Source organism: Pelodiscus sinensis, chromosome 1, assembly GCF_052426305.1.
Source record: "Pelodiscus sinensis isolate ZL-2025 chromosome 1, ASM5242630v1, whole genome shotgun sequence".
Taxonomy (NCBI): domain Eukaryota; kingdom Metazoa; phylum Chordata; order Testudines; family Trionychidae; genus Pelodiscus; species Pelodiscus sinensis.
The window spans coordinates 350,977,952-350,997,301 of record NC_143052.1 but is presented as its reverse complement, the minus strand read 5'-3'; the positions used below and the strand labels follow the sequence as shown (position 1 = coordinate 350,997,301).

General features: G+C 49.3%; 2 protein-coding genes across 2 annotated transcripts; both read right to left on the bottom strand.

Annotated features, from left to right (window-relative positions):
* Positions 1-6,913: 6,913 nt before the first annotated feature.
* Positions 6,914-7,849, bottom strand: LOC102458071 (olfactory receptor 51G2-like). Its single transcript, XM_006132530.3, has one exon. The coding sequence runs from the start codon at positions 7,847-7,849 to the stop codon at positions 6,914-6,916; it is 936 nt and encodes a 311-aa protein (XP_006132592.3).
* Positions 7,850-14,722: 6,873 nt separating this feature from the next.
* On the bottom strand, positions 14,723-15,658 carry LOC102458312 (olfactory receptor 51G2-like). Its single transcript, XM_006132531.3, has one exon. It carries the CDS (start codon positions 15,656-15,658, stop codon positions 14,723-14,725), a length of 936 nt encoding a protein of 311 aa, XP_006132593.3.
* Between the last annotated feature and the right edge of the window lie 3,692 nt (positions 15,659-19,350).

The window sequence follows — 19,350 nt, the reverse complement described above, 5'->3', positions numbered from 1 at the left end:
GGAACTTCAAATTCCACGGGGGATTTAAATATCCCCCGCGGCATTTGCATTTACATGGCTGCCGCTTTTTTCCAGCTTGGGGATAAGTGGGAGAAAAGCGCAAGTCTAGACGTGATTCTCCGGAAAATAAGCCCTTTTCCGGAGGATCTCTTATTCCTACTTGAAAGTATTGAAAGTATTGGAAACAGCTTCTGGTCAGTCACCAGGAGACAGTGTCGTACAATTGTTCGCTGAACAAAGAATGAGTAGCACAAACCCGCTGCAAGCAGTATTTGGGTACTTTTAAAATACTTTTAAAAGCAAAAGGCATTAAATAATAAAGTTACCTCTGATTCCTCCTGTGGAGGATCCAAGAGCTCTGCTGATGGCTTTCAATATACAAGCATGGTATGAGAGATTGGTTTATAGTCTATGTAATACCGTGAAAAGCCTTGGCATAACTTTTGCACACCAGTACCTTGGTACACACATATCCAGCCATTCTTTTGCCTCTGAGCTAATTACAGGGAAGATTTCTCAAGTTAGAGCGGGACTTACAATGTAGCATCTGGTTAACAGCAGACTGGTTCTCCCCAGGTTCAGTTCTATCTTCCTGTAGCCTGAATCCAGAGTGGTAACTAAATGAGCTTGTCTGTAAAACTCAGGCCCTGGGATGTGAACTGGATGACAATACTGAATTAACGACTGGGATGTTTATGTTACGGCTGTTTTGGAATAATCCAGTCTGGCTTCTCTTAACGTAACGGTGGGCTGTTGGGATGCAAGTGGGAAGGGACATAACAGGGAAGAAAAGCCATCGCTGAGGGGAGTTCTTAGGGAGACTGAGAGTCAACGAGGCAGCTACAACAGAGGATATGGCAGTGGTTTGCCAATGTAAGTCCTGGCGTGCTGCCTCCACTATATTTCCCTGCACAGCCCCAGATGTAGGGCATCACAGCTTCTGTTGGATGTGCATCACCATTTTAGGCAATGAGAGCGGTAGGAAGCATCTTTTTTTAAAGGAATAAAATTGTCAGACACGTAGATTAACATAATTTGTTGGAGGAAAGTCAACATAGTTTCTATAAAGGGAAATCACTCCTTATTAATCTACTAGAATTCTTTGAAGGCGTCAACAAACATGTGGACAAGGGATCCAGTGGATATAGTGTACTAAGAAAGCCTTTGACAAGGTCCCCTATCAAAGGCTCTTATGTAAAGTAAGTTGTCATGGGATAAGAGGGAATGTCCTTTCGTGGATTGATAACTGGTTAAAAGCGAGGAAACAAAGGGTAGGAATAAATGGTCAGTTTTCGGGGTGGAGAGAGGTAGCTAGTGGGGTCCTCCAAGGGTCTGTACTGGGACCAATCCTATTCAACATATTTATAAATATTTATAGAAAGCAATAAACAGTGAGGTGGCAAAATGTGCAGATGATACTAAACTGCTCAAGATAGTTAAGACCAAGCAGACCGTGAAGAGCTTCAAAAAGATCTCACCAAACTAAGAGACTGGGCAACAAAATGGCAAATGAAACTTAATATTGATAAATGTAAAGTAATGCACATTGGCAAAAAATAATCCCAACTATACATATAAGATGATGGGAACTAATTTAGCTACAACTACTCAAGAGAGAGATCTTGGGGTCATTGTGGATGGTTCTCTGAAAACATCTTCTAAGTGTGCTGTGGCAGGAAAAAAAGCAAATAGAATGTTAGGAAACATTAAAAAAGGGATAAAGAATAAGACAGAGAATATTTACTTGCCTCTATATAAAGCCAATGTACACCCACATTTTGAATACTGTGTATAGATGTGGTTTCCTCATCTCCAAAAAGATATATTGGCCTTGGAAAAGGTTCAGAAAAGAGCAACAAAAACGATGAGGGGTTTGGAACGGGTCCCATTTAATCAGAGATAAAAAGACTTTGACTTTTCAACTTAGAAAAGAAAAGACTAGTGGGGGGATAGGATGGAGGTCTGTGGAATCAAGACTAGTATGGAGGGAGTGAATGGGGAACAGTTATTTATTTGTTCCCAAGGTATAGGGACTGGGGTCACCAAATGGAATTAATAGGCAGCAGGTTTGGAACAAACAAGGGGAAGTTTTTCTTCACTCAGCACAGTCGGCCTGTGGAGCTCCTCGCTTGAGGATGTGGTGAAGGCTAGGACTTTGGCGGGGTTCAGAGAAGAGCTAAATAGATTCATGGAGGTTAGGGCCATCAATGGCTATTAGCTAGGATGGGTACGAACGGTGTCCCTAGCCTCTTTTTGTCTGGAGGTGGGTGACAGGAGATAGATCACTTGAGGGTTACCTGTTGTGTTCCCTCCCTCTGGGGCATCTGGTATTGGCCACTGTTGGGAGACAGGACACTGGAGTGGATGGACTGTTGATCTGAAACAGTACAGCTGTTCTTACATTCTTATGGGCCGGGACACCACATTCTGCATCTCCATTCACAGGCAACAGAGATCCACACCACTAAGAGCAGCAATCGCTTGTACCGGCGGCTGTGCAGTTAAATATAGGGATAAGGCCCCACCAGGAGCAAACCGTGGTGTAGCGGATCCACCCCACTGGCCGGTACTTCCCCTCCTCTGACATATGAAAAAGCCTATTTCCGGGCTCCAGCCACGTTACCCAGCTTGTTCTGCCAGTGCTGGGGGTTTGTCAACAGGCAGGGCAGCTGTTGCGGAGAAACTCTTCAGACTGACAAGCAGAGACAACTCTGGGGACGGCTGAAGGCCCTCGGCCTGCCTGGGTCCCTGTCAGAGTGGGATGGTCTGGGAGCAGAGACCTCGTCCGACTGTTGTTTGAAAACCCTCCTGTTCTCCCATGTTTCGCTTGATTTCTGCTGTTCGGATTGCTCAGTATTTAGGTTCTAGAAGCCTGGCTGGTCACGTCTCCCCACTACTCCCAGCAGGCTGTCAAACGGAGGAACCAGAGGTGCTGGACCCTTTTGGATGTGCTGGGAAGCCCAGTCGACCCTCAGTGTGCTGTAGGCCAGAGCCTGGGCTCAGTGTGGGTGGATTGAGTGATTCCAGCCCATGATGGGGTTGAGTCGGAGGCCTAACATCTGGCAATTGCAGAGCCGAGAGGGGCAGAGGTGCTGGCAGCTCTGTAACTCTGAGGGGCTCGACAGGGCAGAAGAAGTGGAGCCATCTAGCCAGGACACAGAAATACACCCTGTCGGACCTACTACTGCAGAGCAGTGAAGTCCTGAATTACAAACGAGCCAGAGAATAAAATCCCGGTAAAGGCCTTTGCGGGTTACAGTTGTGGGAGCAAATTCGCCTGAGGGAATTGGGGAGTCAGTGCTGAAGTTCCAAGCGGGGCTCCATGAGGTTCCATGTGCTCTGGGCTCCATGGGGTCTCCTCTCAGACAGCCCCGACAGATTGAAGCCCAGAGCTCACAGCACCTCAGAAATGCAACCCCCTGAGACATCCTGACTCAGCGCATCCTCATTTTAACACTCTGAGCTCGCTAGAAATGTCAGATTTTTGTGAAACCTGACCCACCCACCATAAAGCCTGGGTTAATAGGGGGTGTCTACCCCACCTAGCGCTGCCAGCCCTCCAGCCCTGTCTCTGAGTCACCCCCACAGCCCACCTGTGTCCTCTGCCACAGCAAAGAACATCAGCAAATGCCAACAGCTCACAGCCTTCTGCGTTCAGGGCTCCTTTCAAAGAATGAAACCTGCCAACCTACCCAGTTCCTGCTACCAGGGAAGCTGCGGGCACCAGAGGTCTTCACCATAAATGACAAGGAGTCACCAGAGAGGTTGCACGGGCAGCAGGCAGTGTGTGTTCAGACTGGGAAGCAGTTGCCTTTATACAACAAGCAGGCACTTTTCCTCAGGGGCCTGTTGGCCATCAGGGAACCTCAGCTGCTTGGCTTCCTGTGCACCAGCTTTAACCCCCTCACAGCCAAAGGTAAATGGCAGGAGGTCAAATCCCAGGGGATGTGCATGATTCTACCTGGATTTGGGAACAGCCCTGTCCCTCAGCAGATACAGGAGAAGGCAGGACTCAGTGTTATTGTCTGTAACTGAATTCTCCTTTTGGGATCCTGTTTAGTGATCTCAAAGGAGCCAGCTGAACTGTGAGCTGCCCCTTCCCAGCCAATAGCCCCGGGTAGGAAGGAGCATTCAGGAGTTAACATGGTGGCCTGGGACTTGGAAGAAGTGGCACCAATTCCAGGCTCTGCCACAGATGATTTCTGTGACCTTGGGCAACTCTCTTAGTCCCATGGTGCCACCGTAATATGTGTTTGAATATGGCACAATGTAAAGGTGAGTATCTAGGAACAAGGGATGCTGGCCACCCTCACCAGATGTGGGACCCAATCCTGGGAAGCAGTGAGTCTGAAACACACGTGGGAGAGATAGCGGATCATCAGCTGAAACCAAAATCCCAGTGTGATGCTGCAGTTCAATAAAAAATAGTGCAATCGGGTGAAGTCCTGAAAGCTCCCTGTGAAAATTGTTTTAAAGAATAATTGGAAGTGGCCATATTTTTATTATTTGTATTCATTCTGAGGAATGTGTTTAATTAAGAAAGCGGCACCATTTTATTTGTCCTTGTTTGCTCTGCATGAAACCTTTGCTTTGTGAAGAAGGCTGGTCTGTGGTGTGATTTCCCTTTCCTTGTCTGACTGGGGACGTGCAGGGGATGTGAAGAGGCAAGAGATGGGAGGTGCCCATACTGTCTGGACCAGATGTCCGGAAGACAATGACTCGTAGGCCTGGTCTCCCCTGGCCGCGGTGGAGTGTAGAGCAGCCTGGGCTGTTGGTAACAGCTTCCAATACCACAGACTGTTCTTGCCAAGTCCCTGAGGACAGTGGCCACAGAGGTGTGTCCCAATGGGGCCTGTAGAAGCCCTACAGGTGCCCTGCCCTCCCCTCCTAAACCCTTGCCATGACCGACTCTCAGTCTGGGACACTTAAAACAAAGGCCCTTTTGGGAGGGGCACATTAGCTCAGTATTTTGCAACGCCCACACCCTGCTGCCCTCCGGCCCCATCCTCCTCCCTCCGGCAGGAGCTCCTCTCCTGCTTGCTGTGGTGAGCACTAGCTCAGGCCTGCTGCAACGCCTGCCTCATGCCTTCCTCTGAGGCCCTGCCTCCCAATCCTCGGCTTCCCCGGAGGCCCTGCCTCCCGATCCTCGGCTTCCCCAGAGGCCCTGCCTCCCAATCCTCGGCTTCCCCAGAGGCCCTGCCTCCCGATCCTCGACTTCCCCAGAGGCCCTGCCTCCTGATCCTCGACTTCCCCAGAGGCCCTGCCTCCTGATCCTCGGCTTCCCCAGAGGCCCTGCCTCCCGATCCTTGACTTCCCCAGAGGCCCTGCCTCCCGATCTTTGACTTCCCCAGAGGCCCTGCCTCCCGATCCTCGGCTTCCCCGGAGGTCCTGCCTCCTGATCCTCGGCTTCCCCAGAGGCCCTGCCTCCCGATCCTCGGCTTCCCCAGAGGCCCTGCCTCCCGATCCTCGGCTTCCCCAGAGGCCCTGCCTCCCGATCCTCGGCTTCCCCAGAGGCCCTGCCTCCTGATCCTCGGCTTCCCCAGAGGCCCTGCCTCCCGATCCTCGGCTTCCCCAGAGGCCCTGCCTCCCGATCCTCGGCTTCCCCAGAGGCCCTGCCTCCTGATCCTCGGCTTCCCCAGAGGCCCTGCCTCCCGATCCTCGGCTTCCCCAGAGGCCCTGCCTCCCGATCCTCGGCTTCCCCGGAGGCCGTGCCCCAGGCCAGGCTGGAGCTATGGTAAGTGCTGGGCTATGGTAAGTGCTGCCCTAGGAGCCCAGGCTGCCGAGGGGAGACCTAGACTCTGCAGTTCCCTAAGGGTATGTTCTGGGGCTGCAGGCACAGACGCTCCGGTTGCTCCCCGCCCCGCCCCCCAAGACAAATGCCCAGGGGAGGAGGGTCTGGGGCTTCTCACTGTGACTCTGCCTCCCTGGGCCGCTCTTACCATGGCCCAGCTCTGGCTTCAGGCCTGGGGAGGGGGCAGAGCCTCAGGTGAACAGGAAGGGTGGGGGGAGCTTAGGGGAGAGATGCAGCAAGGGGAGGTGTTTTGAGGGAAGACCACAAGAGGGTGCAGAGTCACTATGGGGATGTGGCGTCTGCATGCGTTCAGTGAATGGGCTAGGATCAGGGGCAGGTGTGCGCTGTGCCAGTGTGGGGGAGTGGATTCCTATTCCCACCCCTTTGCATGCGCTGGGGTAGCACAAATGGAGTGGGCCCGAGTCTCTCTTCAGGACTCCTGTGTGCCAGGCCCCTGCCCACACACACAGCTCTGCCCTGCCTCAGTGGGCTCTGCAGGGGTGTGATGTGCAGAGACATCAGTGCCAGGTTGGAGCCTGGGTACTGGTTGGCCCGGGGGCTCCTGTGATAATCCTGTCTCTGGCAATACCCTGTCGCAAACACCTGGCTGGGCTTGCAAGGGGAGGGTGGGTGTCTGGGCCCCTTTTACAACTTCTGTTTATACTTGGCACAGCAGCCCATGGACGTTAAATAAAGACAAGACAAGCCAGGTGTCATGGGAAAGAACAGCCACAGCCCTTCTCTTTATTGACGGAAATCTGACATTAGAGCAGCCACTCATACAAGTCTTTATGGGACAACATCCTACCAGTGCCCTAGTCCTCCACAAACACAAGAGTGTGGGTTACCTAGGGAAGTAGTGGAGTCTCCTTCCCTGGAGGTGTTTAAGTCTCGGCTTGACAAAGCCCTGGCCGGGTTGATTTAGTTGGGATTGGTCCTGCCTAGAGCAGGGGGCTGGACTTGATGACCTTCTGAGGTCTCTTCCAGCTCTATGGTTCTATGATTCTAGGTCAGGGCCTCATCTTGTCTTGGAAGCAGGATCCAGGAAGGAATAAATAACCACGTCCTTTGGATTTTTTCTCCCTTGTCACCATACTTGGAGTCTGGTGATGAACTGACCCTTCACTTGACACATAGCCTGATTAACCTCGCACGAAGGTGTTTACATTTCACGCTGTACACAATTGGGTTCAACAGAGGTGGAAGCAGCAGATAGAGGTAGTCCAGGATTATCTGAAGCAAATGAGATGAGCTACTCCCAAATCTGTGTATCACAGCCAAGATTATCTCTGGGGTGTAGAAGAGCAGAACGGCACAGAGGTGGGAGATGCAGGTGTTCAGGGCCTTGAGACTCTCTGCCCGGGACGCGATGCTCAGCACTGTTTTGAGGATCATCACGTAAGAGAGGAAGATCAATAGTGAATCCAACCCCATTATTAAAATTGAACCAGACAAGCCATAGATTCTGTTGACAGTGATGTCTGAACAAGCCAGCTTCATGACGTCTGCGTGCACACAGTAGGAATTGGAGAGGACATTGTCTCGACAGTATCGGTACTGTTTCAGAAGAAGGGGGAGTGGGAGTATGACAGCCACCCCTCTTAGTACATAAACCAGCCCCATCTTAACTATTCTCGGCAGGGTTAGGATGGAAGTGTATCTCAGCGGGTTACTGATAGCAACAAAGCGGTCAAAGGCCATCAACAGGAGCACAGCGGATTCAGTGCACTGAAGAAAGTGGATGAAGAAAAGTTGGGCAAGACAGGCATCGAGGCTGATCTCCCTAGAGTTGAAGAAAAATACGCCCAATATTGTTGGCATGGTGGCTATCGATAAACCAAGCTCAATGACGGCCAGCATGGAAAGGAAAATGTACATGGGCTCATGGAGACTTGAATCAGTTTTTATAATGAACAGAATGACTGAATTGCCTAGTATCAGAATAACATACATTAAACAGAAGGGGACAGCGATCCAGAGATGGACGTCTTCATGCCCAGGTATCCCGGTGAGAAGGAACATGGTATGTGTGGATTTGCTGTCATTGACGGCTGACATGATGTACTAGGCTGGTCCAATCAGTGTTTACCTTTCTTTTCTAGAACAAGACCAGGAGATTTCATGATACTTAATGAGACATAAGTCTTCCCTCAGTGCCCGTGGAGAAACTCCCAAGATCTCAAGAAAGATCCCCATAAACTAGGTCTTGGATTTACATCACCACTAGGAAGACTGAATCATACCTGTTAAACCTCTATCCCAGTGGCCGGTAGCAAGTACCATATAGTGAAGTGTAAGGTGAAAGATGGCCGGTGATATGCACCTATCAGATAATATGCTCCCAGACAAATTTTCTCCCTGATGTGATGTGAAGCCATTTATAAACGTGTTGCTTTCCCTTATCATATGTTTTTTTTCCTCTTTTCCCACTCATCTAAGTACAAATTATGCCACTGCTCCTCTTCAGTACATGGGATAAATTCTTAGGGGAAAGATCTCAGCTCTCTAACAGTGACGTCTGTGACAACACTTTACATTTACATGTGTAAATTCAATCAGACCCAGGCTCTATTGCTGCTCCCTTATAAAATGCTCCTAGTGATACATTCTGACCCTGTAGAATCCCTGCAAGAGAATCTGAGGTTTTCTGTTGGCCAGCGCTGACTGAATCCAGAGATTTCCATCATTCTACTCGCTTCTCTTCATCCTCTCAGGACCTGAAACCTCTTCCATGAGAAAGTTTTCAGATATCTGCAAAGTCTCCAGAAGACAGAGAGTATTAATTCAGCTTGGCAGTGGAGAGGTTGACATCTCACGTGATAAAATACTGAAAACACTAGGTTTGCTCTAACAGCCATGGGAGTGTGCAAATTAATTCAGCCACAGGTGTGTGGAACAGGTTCTGGAAAAATTATGTACAACTACTATGATACTGCTCCTTCCTGCCTCCCAGCTCTAATCTTTGCTGAAATGCTCACCAGCAGTTCTGTTTGCTGAGATTATGTTGGAAAGCCTTGCATGGATATCGCAGAGGGTTAATGTTCACACATATGAATCATAGAATCATAGAGCTGGAAGAGACCTCAGGAGGTCATCAAGTCCAGCCCCCTGCCCAAAGCAGGACCAATCCCAACTAAATCAACACAACACTCCACATGTGACCTCACCGGAGCCAAATAAAGGGCAATAATTAGTTCTGTAGATCTGCTGGCAATGCTCCTCCTAATGCACCCTAATATGCCATTTGCCTTCTTGGCTACAAGGGCACACTGTTGACTCATATCCAGCTTCTCATTCACTGTTACCCCCAGGTCCTTTTCTGCAGAACTGCTACTTAGCCAGTCAGTCCCCAGCCCATAACAATGCCTGGGATTCTTTTGTCCCAAGTGCAGGACTCTACACTTGTCCTTCTTGAATTTCATCAGATTTCTTGTGGCCCAATCCTCTAATCTGTCTAGGTCACTCTGGACCCTTTCCGCACCCTCCAGTGAATCTACCTCTACCCCTAGCTTAGTGTCATCTGCAAGCTTGCTGAGGATGCAATCCATCCCCTCATCCCGGTCATTAATAAAGATGCTGAACAAAACCAGCCTTAGAACCCATCTTTGGGGCACTCCACTTGAAACTGACCACGAAGCAGACATCAAGCCATTGAACACTACACATTGGGCCTGACAGTCTAGCCAGCTTTCTATCCATCTTACAGTCTACTTATCAAATCCATATTCCCTTAACTTGCTGGCAAGTATATTGTGGGAGACAGTATATAAATGCTTTGTTAAAGTCAAGGTGTATCACATCCACTGACTTTCTGATATTCACAGTGCCAGTTAACTCATCAGAGAAGCTAATCAGATTGGTCAGGCATGACTTGCCCTTTGTGAATCCATGTTGACTATTCCTGATCACTTTCCCCTCTTCCAAGTGCTTCAAAATTGATTTCTTGTGGGTCCCTTCCATGACTTTTCCGGGGACTGAGGTAATGCTGACTGGTCTGTAGTTCCCTGGATTGTCCTTCTTCCCCTTTTAAAAGATGGGCACTATATTTGCCTCTTTCTAATCATCTGGGATCTCTCCCGATCTCTACAAATTTACAAAGATAATGGCCAAAGTTTCTGCAATGACATTTGCCAACTCCCTCAGTGCCTTCGGATTCATTTAATCCGCAACCTTGGATTTGTGGATGTCTAACTTTTCTAAATAGTTCTTAACCTGTTCTTTCTCCACCAAGGGCTGCCCACCCCCTTCCCATACTGTGTTGCCTAGTGTAGTAGTCTGGGAGCTTACCTAGCTTGTAAAGACAAAGGCAAAGAAAGCATTGAGTACTTCAGCTTTTCCCACATCATCTGTCACGAGGTTACCTCCCTCATCCAGGAAGGGCCCCACACCCTCTCTGATCACCCTCTTCTTGCTAACATGCCTGTAGAAACATTTCTTTTTACCCTTCACAGCCCTTGCTCGCTTCAATTCCAATTACTAGAAACAGCTTCTGGTCAGTCGCCAGGAGACAGTATCATACAATTGTTCACTGAACAAAGAGTGAGTAGCACAAACCCTCTGCAAACAGTATTTGGGTACTTCCGAAATACTTTTGAAAGCAAAAGGCAGTGAATAATAAAGTTACCTCTGCTCCTTCCTGTGGAGAATCCAACAGCTCTGCTGATGGCTTCCAATATACAAGCATGGCATGAAAGATTGCTTTATAGTCTATGTAATACAGTGAAGAAGTTTGGTGTAACTTTTGCAAATCTATACTTTGGTACGCGTATAACAACCCATTCTTTTGCCTCCAATCTAACTACAGGGAAGATTTCTCAGGTTCTATCCCTCAAAAAATGAGGTTTACGGGATCTTTTGAAAAAGGGTTTATTTTTCAACAGATCCCTGTCTAGACTGCAGGGTTTTTTTCGAAAGAGCTCCGTTTAGAAAAAAGCGGCAGCCATGTTTATGCCAATGAAGCACGGGATATTTAAATCCCTACTTCATTAGCAATTTCGACATGCCTAATCTAAATCTCTCTGTCAATGGAGAGGTGTAGTCTAGACACAGCCTGACAGTCAACGGGGGAGCTATAATAGAGACAATGGTTTGCAAGGGTGAGACCCGGGCATGCTACCACTGCTATATTTCCCTGCACAGCTCCTGGTATGGGTGATCACAGTTAGGTCACTCGGGTCATCCCAGCTGGTTTGGGCTTGTTCTAGTTAGTTCTGTGCTATGCAATAAAATGGACACTGGCAACTGTTCCAGCTCTCTGTATTTCCACTGATTTCTTCCTATACTGTGAAACTCCCCACGACACAACACCCAGCAAGCTCTCAAATGGAGGAAAAACAGGTGCTGGGCCCTTTTGGACATGCTAGGAAGCCCAGTCGACCTGCAGTGTGCGGTAGTCCAGAGCCCAGTCTGTGTGTGGGTGGATTGTGTGATTCCAGCCCATGACGGGGCTGGGTCGGAGGCCTGAAATCTGGCACTTGCAGAGCAGAGAGGGGCAGAGGAAGTGGCAGCTCTGTAACTCTGAGGGGCTCGACAGGGCAGAAGAAGTGGAGCCATCTAGCCAGGACACAGAAATACACCCTGTCAGACCTACTACTGCAGAGCAGTGAAGCCCTGAATTAAAAACGAGCCAGAGAATAAAATCCCGGTAAAGGCCTTTGCGGGTTACAGTTGTGGGAGCAAATTCGCCTGAGGGGATTGGGGAGTCAGTGCTGAAGTTCCAAGCGGGGCTCCGTGAGGTTCCATGTGCTCTGGGCTCCATGGGGTCTCCTCTCAGTCAGCCCCCGACGGGTTGGAGCCCAGAGCTCACGGCACCTCTTGAAATGCAACCCCCTGAGACATCCTGACTCAGCACATCTGGGTGTTAGCGCTCTGAGCTCGCTGTGAATGTGAGAGTTTTGTGACGCTTGACCCACCCACCCTAGCGCATGGGCTAAGATGCAGGTTTTCACCCCACCTAGCACTGCCCTCCAGCCCTGTCCCTGCATCACCCCACATCCCAGCCGAGTCCTCTGCCGCTGCACAGAACATCAGCAAATGCCAACCGCTCCCAGCCTTCTCCGTTCAGGGCTCCTTTCAAAGACAGTGAGACCTGCCAACGTACCCAGTTCCTGCTACCAGGGGAGCTGCTAAGACCAAAAGTCTTCACCGTAAATGACAAGGAGTCATCGGAGAGGTTGCAGGGGCAGCAGGCAGTGTGTGTTCAGACTGGGAAGCAGCTGCCTTTATACAACATGCAGGCACTTTTCCTCAGGGGCCGCTTAGCCATCAGGGAACCTCATCTGTTTGGCTTTCTGTGCACCAGCTTTAACCCCCTCACGGCAAATGGCAGGAGGTCAAATCACAGGGGATGTGCATGATTCTACCCATATTTGGGAACAGCTCTGTCACTCTGCAGATCCAGGAGAAGGCAGGACTCAGTGTTATCGTCTGTAACTGAATTCTTTTGGGGCTCCTGTTTAGTGATCTCACAGGAGTGTCATTCCCGGAGTTTCTGCCAATCTCAGCCTGCTGAGCTGCCGGCTGCCTGCTCCTAGTCACTGGCCCCAGGTAGGCTGGAGGGTTCAGGGATTAATCTGGTGGCCTGGGACTTGGAAGAACAGGTTCCAGTTCCAGGTTCTGCCACAGTTCACTTCTGTGACCTTGGGCAACTCTCTTAGTCCATCAGTGCCTCCATAACATGTGTTTGAATATGGCACAATGTAAAGGTGAGTATCTAGGAACAAGGGATGCTGGCCACCCTCACCAGATGTGGGACCCAATCCTGGGAAGCAGTGAGTCTGAAACACTCTTGGGAGATATAGTGGATCATCAGCTGAACATGAAATCCCAGTGTGATGCTGCAGTTCAAGTAATATAGGGCAATCGGGTGAAGTCCCGAAGAGCTCCCTGTGAAAATTGTTTTAAAGAATAATCATTTGAAGTGGCCATATTTGTATTCATTTTTGTAAGTGTGTTGTTTTTTTTTAAATTAATCATTTGGAATTGTTTTATTTGCACTTTCTTGCTCTACCAGAAACCATTGCTCTGTGAAGAAGAGTGGTCTTGTAGGGCCAGCCCACAACGTTTTGGCACCTGAGGCAGGGAGCTCAAATGACGCCACCATGCCCCCTTTCCTCCTGCCTGCCTGTTCTGTCTCTTGTGCCCTCCTTCCCCCAGCACAGCACCCCCCATGTCTGTGCATCTAGAGCAGAGAGAATACAGATGCACCAGCAGCAGACACAATTTTCTACACTCTGGGTCCCAGTGGCGCCCCCCCACAGTCTGGCACCTGAGGCGGCCGCCTCAGTTCGCCTCATGGCAAGGCCGGCTCTGTGGTCTTGGGTACCATTTCCCAGTCTTTCTGTGAGTGGAGATGTGCAGGGGATGTGAAGAGGCAAGAGATGGGAGGTGCCCGTTCTGTGTGGACCAGATGTCCAGAAGACAATGACCTGTAGGCCTGATCTTCCCTGCCTCAGTGGAGTGTAGAGCAGCCTGGGCTGTTGGTAACGGCTTCCAATACCACAGACTGAGGACAGTGGCCACAGAGGTGTGTCCCCATGGGGCTTGAGGTAACCCTGTAGGAGCCCTGCCATGGATCCTTGCCATGCCTGACGCTCAACTGAGACACTTAAAACAAAAGTCCCTTTAGGGGGACACATTAGCTCAGTATTCTGTAGAGCCCGCATCCTGCTGCCCGTCGGACCCATCCTCCTCCCTCTGGCAGGAGCCCCTCCCCTGCTTGCTGTGGGGAGCACAGGCTCAGGCCTGTTGTAACCCCTGCCTGAGGCCCTCCCCCCAGGTAGGGCAGAGCTGGGCTGTGATAAGAGCTACCCCGGGAGCCCAGGCTGCTGTGAGGAGAACCAAACTCTGCAATTTCCCTAAGAGTATGTTCTAGGGCTGCAGGGACACACGCTGCAGCTACTCCTTGACCCTCCTCCCTCAGCCATCTGCCCAGGACAGGAGGAGGGTCTGGGGCTCCTCACAGTGACTTTGCGTCCCAGGGCAGCTCTTACCATGGCCCAGCTCTGGCCTGCCTGGGGAGGGGGCAGAGCCTCAGGTCAACAGGAAGGGTGAGGGGAGATGCGAGGAGAGAAGCAGCAGAGGGAGGTGCCTCGGGGGAAGACGACAAGCCGGTGCAGAATGAGAATGGGGCTGTGGTGCCGGCCTGTGCTCTGCTTTTACCTTTTGAAAAGAGGTTCCCCCTGCACGGGAAGGGCTGGGCTGGGCTAGGATCGGGGCAGGAGCTCGCCGTGCTAGTGTGGGGCAGCGGATTCCTATTTCCACCCCTCTGCAAGCAGCTGGGGCAGCACAAATGGAGGGGGCCTGAATCTCTTCCAAGGATTCCTGCGTGCCAGGCCCCTGCCCACACACACAGCTCTGCCCTGCCTCGGTGGGGTGGGCTCTGCAGGGGTGTGATGTGCAGAGACATCCGTGCCAGGTGGGGGCTTCCTGACTGGCTGGCCTGGGGGCTCCTGTGATAACCCTGTCTCTGGCATGACCCCGTCGATAGCCCTTGGCTGGGAGTGCAGGGGGAGGGTGGGTGTCTGGGCCCCTTTTACAACGTCTGTTTATATTTGGCACAGCAGCTCTGGATCACACAGAACCCAGAGTATTCAGGAGGGACCAGAACGTTGACTGAATAGCCACTCTGCCGCTGTTTTCATTGCCGGTTATACAACAGACAAGCCAGAGACAGCCCAGGGGTCATGGGAAACAACAGCCACAGCCCTTCTCTTTATTGACTGTAGCTACAGGAAATCTGACATTAGAGCAGCCACGCATGCAAGTCTTTATGGGACAACATCCTACCAGTGCCCTAGTCCTCCACAAACACAGGAGAGTGGACGTGAGGGCCTCCTCTCTTCTTGGCAGTAAGGATCCAGGATAGAACAAATAGCCACACCCTGTGGATTATTTCTGCTGGCTCCACACAATTGATGATAAACTGCCCCTTCACTTGACAAATAGCCGGATTAACCTCACACGGAGGTGTTTGCTTTTCACGCTGTACACCACTGGGTTCATCAGGGGAGGGACCAGCAGGTAGACGTAGCCCAGGATTATCTCAAGCAAGTGAGAGGAGTTGTTCCAAAATCTGTGTATCACAGTCAAGCTGATCTCTGGGGTGTAGAAGAGCAGGACAATGCAGAGGTGGGAGACGCAGGTGTTCAGGGCTTTGAGACACTCCGCCCGGGATGCAACGCTCAGCACTGTTTTGAGGATCATCACATAAGAGAGGAAGATCAGGAGGGCGTCTAAGCCCATTACTAAAAGTGAACCAGTCAAGCCATAGATGCTGTTGACTGTGATGTCCGCACAAGCCAGCTTCATGACTTCCTGGTGCAGGCAGTAGGAATGGGAGAGGACATTGTCTCGACAGTATTGGTACCGTTCCAGGAGAAGCGGGAACGGGAGTATAAAGGCTACCCCTCTTAGCACACACAGCAGCCCCATCTTGGCTATTCTTGGCAGGGTTAAGATTGACGTGTATCTCAGTGGGTTACTAATAGCAACAAAGCGGTCAAGGGCCATCAACAGGAGCACAGACGATTCAGTGGTTTGAGTAAAATGGATGAAGAAGAGCTGGGTGAAACAGGCATTGAGGCTGATCTCCCTAGTATTAAACAATAAAACACCCAGTATCGTCGGCATGGTGGCTGTGGATAAGCCAAGGTCCGTGAGGGCCAACATGGAAAGGAAAATGTACATGGGCTCATGGAGGCTTGGGTCTGTTTTTATAATAAAAAGAATGACTGAATTGCCCAGTATCAAAATAGCATACACTAAACAGAAGGGGATAGCGATCCAGAGATGGACGTCTTCCTGCCCAGATATCCCGGTGAGAAGGAACACGGAATGTGTGGATTTGCTGTCATTGACAGCTGACATGATGAACTGGGTTGGTCCAATCAGTGTTATGGTTTTTTTCCCTAAAAGGAGAAATAACAGGATATTACATGATATTTAATGAGACATGATTCTGTTCTCCACACAAGTGTAGAAGCTCCCAGGGTCTCAAGGAAGAGTACTAAAGACATAGTCTTGGATTTAGGAAGATAGGCATTGCCAGATTGGATCAGATCTGTAGTCCCTGTGTCGCAGTATCCTTGCCAGGGGTTAAGAATATGGCAATTGATATGGGTATGAGCCTAATCTGACTAGAATATTCTAGGTTTGTCCTCCTACCCTGGTCACAGAGATTGGGAGCTTTGTAGCTCTATTTCTAGAGGAGGGTCTGGGAGCTTGCAGCAGTCACGCTTAAACCGAGAGTGGTGCCACATTCAAATGATTTTTATTATGATTGGTATTAAGATTGCAAACAATGCAAACCACACAGCAAGGATCACGCAAATGGATTCAATCACTCCAGAGGATAGCATAAATGAACCCTGATTATAGAATTGTAATTGATCTAAGTAGACAGCTACAATTACCTAGTATAGCATGATCCTCACGTAAACCGTCCTGGAGAACCAAATTGTGGAGGACCAGCCTGTCTCCACTGGTGGAATGTGGATCTCAGTGAATGGTGAAGAACTATTACAGAGTACAACAGTAGAGAAACCCAGGCTATGTCTACACTGTGGGAGTTTTCGGGATACCAGAGTTATCCTGGAAAAACCCTGCTGCGTCCAGGGAACGAGTTGGCTCTTCTGCTTTTTTTCGCGGAAGAGCAGACATGCTTTTAGGAGGAATAAGGGCTCCTCCAAAAGTGGAGGCTTTTCTGCCATTTGGCCCCATCTAGACAGGGCCAACTGGCGGAAAAGCCTCTTCCGGAAAAGCAATCTGAAAAAGCTACACAAATTGCGGAGCAAAATTTGCGTAGCTTTTTCCGAAAAAAACACCCCTATAGTATAGATTTAGCCTCAGAAAGAATAAGGAAGGAAAGGGTTTGAGGTAGACATAAAGGGTACGTCTAGACTACAGGGTTTTGTCGACAGAAGTTTTGTCAACAGATGCAGTCGACAAAGCTTCTGTCGACAAAGAGTGTCTAGACTACAGCCAGTTCTGTCGACAAAGCAAGCTACTTTGTCGACATAACAGTGTGGACGCAAAGGACAGTGTAGATGCAATAATGCCTTCTATCGACAGAACTCTGTCGATAAAAGGCGTTATTCCTTGTAGAATGAGGTTTACATACGTTGACAAAACTGCTGAATTTTGTCGACGTTATGTCGACATAACTCTAAGGCAGTGTGGACGCAGGTATAGTTTTGTCGACAAAAGTCCACTTTTTCGACAAAATCCTGTAGTCTAGACACACCCAATGTTCTTAGTGAGGAAGTAAAATCCTGTCAGACAATTACTTCCATAGGTTTTTATGGGTCCCCTTTGCATCATCTTTTGCTAATCCCTTTAAGCCAAAAACAGATTTCCTCACCTGAAAACTTGAGGGTACACATATTACACATATTTGATTGGCTGATTAAATTGGGGCATCCTTTAATATGCATGAAAAAAATAACTTGATGCCCTTTTGGACCAGTTTCCTGAAGTGGGAAAAAGGAACTTGTAGTCAAGTATTATAATGCCTTCTGGTTCCTTGGTCAGGAAGCCAGTTTGGCTGGGTCTTGCATATTTAGATCTTTTTAGATCTCACGAGGTATTGACTCACATCTAATCACACTAGGCTGGCTGTTATGAGTGTTCTGGCCCAAGTGAAGATATCACGACAAACCCTTTCACAACTTCTAAAATCCATATACAGGGTTTTATATATATACTAGCCAATTAGCCCGTCATAAGACGGGATTTTCAGGTCTTCTTTCCTGCGCTCTCTCTCGCTCTCTCCTCCTACTGCCTCCCCGCCTCTCTCTCATCTCTCCTCCACCTCCCAAAGGGCCGCTTGCCACCACTTGCTCCCCTGCTGGGAGCACCACAGCGCATCATGGAGGGAGGGGAAGGAGGCAGGGATGGCTGGAAGGGGGGTGGAAAACAGAGCTGGGGGGATTGGGGGGCTATAGGAAGGGAGAGGGAAGCAGCGCTGGCGGGGAGGAGGGGCCGGGGGGCCGTGGGGCTGGCTGAACCACCACGGAGGGAGGAGAAGAGGGGTGGGGCGCTGACGTACACGGCCAGGAGGCGTGGCCGTGTACGTCAGCGTTACAGACTCACAGACAATGGGCTACTATATGGGGGTATGTCTACACTACCCCGCTAGTTCGAACTAGGAGGGTAGTGTAGACATACCCTATATGATTAACCTTTAATTATGCCACTCCTGCCAAAGCTAACTTCTTCCAGGGTAAAATCCCTGCAGGCACTTGCATTACTGCTAGGCTGTGTCTACACTGGTGCGGCTCTTGCATGAAAATGGTCGCTCTTGCACAAAAACATGCCACCTGTCTACACTGGCCGTGCATTCTTGCACAAGTAAACTGATGTACTGTAGAAAATCAGGGCTTCTTGCATGAGAATTCTGACTCTCCCTCTCAGGAAGACGCCCTCTTGCTCAAGAGCTCTTCCAGAAGAGGCCAGTGTAGACAGGCAACATGAATTTCTTGCGCAAGAAGCCCCTATGGTTAAAATGGCCATCAGAGCTTTCTTGGCAAGAGAGCGTCTACACTGCCATGGATGCTCTTGCGGAAAAGCACATTTCTTGTGCAAAAACACATGGCAGTGTAGACACACTCTTGTGGAAGACTTTTTGTGCAAGAACTCTTCCGTAAATAGATTATTTAAATCGCCGCTTCATTTTCCTTTTCCCAATAAACAAATCTACATGGCTCCATCGACGGAGCCATATAGTCTAGACATATGGTCACACCCATGAATATATGATACCAGCAGACAGTGTCATACAACAGTGTGCTGAACAAGGAGTTAATAGCACAAACCCGCTGCAAGCAGTATCTGGGTACTTCTGAAATACTTTTGAAAGCCAAAGGCATTAAATATAAAGTTACCTCTGGTCCTTCCTTTGGAGAATCCAACAGCTCTGCTGATGGCTTTCAATATACAAGCATGGAATGAAAGATTGATTTATAGTATTTGTAATACAGTGAAAAGCTTTGGCATAACTTTTGCCCACCAATACCTTGGTACACACATATCCAGCCATTCTTTCCCCTCGGACAGGGAAGATTTCTCAGGTTAGAGTGGATCTAACAATGTAGCTTCTGACATCTAGATTTCTACAGAACATGACAACATCATAGAATCATAGATCTGGAAGGAATAGTGAGACATCACCAAACCCTGTCTCTTACACTCATAATATCAAGACAAACATGATTTTAGACCTTCCCTTTCAGGTTTTATTGTAAATTGTTCTTTAAAATCTCTAATGACGGATATTCCACAACCTCCCTGGGCAATTTATTCCAGTGCTTAACTACCCTGATTGTCAGGAAGTTTTCTTAATGTCCAAACTAAACCTCCTATGTTGCAATTTAAGCCCATTGCTTTGTGTCCTCTCGTCAGATTATAGACAATGTTTTGTTTCCCTCCTCTTTGTATCCACCTTTTAGGTACTTGAATGCTGTTATCACGTCCCCTCCGAGTCTGCACTTTTACAGTCTAAGCAAACCCAAATCTTTCCATCTTCACTCCTAGGTGATGAGATTCCAAGATCTCAGTGCTCA

Coding starts and splice junctions, on each gene's coding strand:
- LOC102458071 (XM_006132530.3), bottom strand. CDS start 7,849: ATGTCAGCCGTCAATGACAGCAAATCCACACATACCATGTTCCTTCTC.
- LOC102458312 (XM_006132531.3), bottom strand. CDS start 15,658: ATGTCAGCTGTCAATGACAGCAAATCCACACATTCCGTGTTCCTTCTC.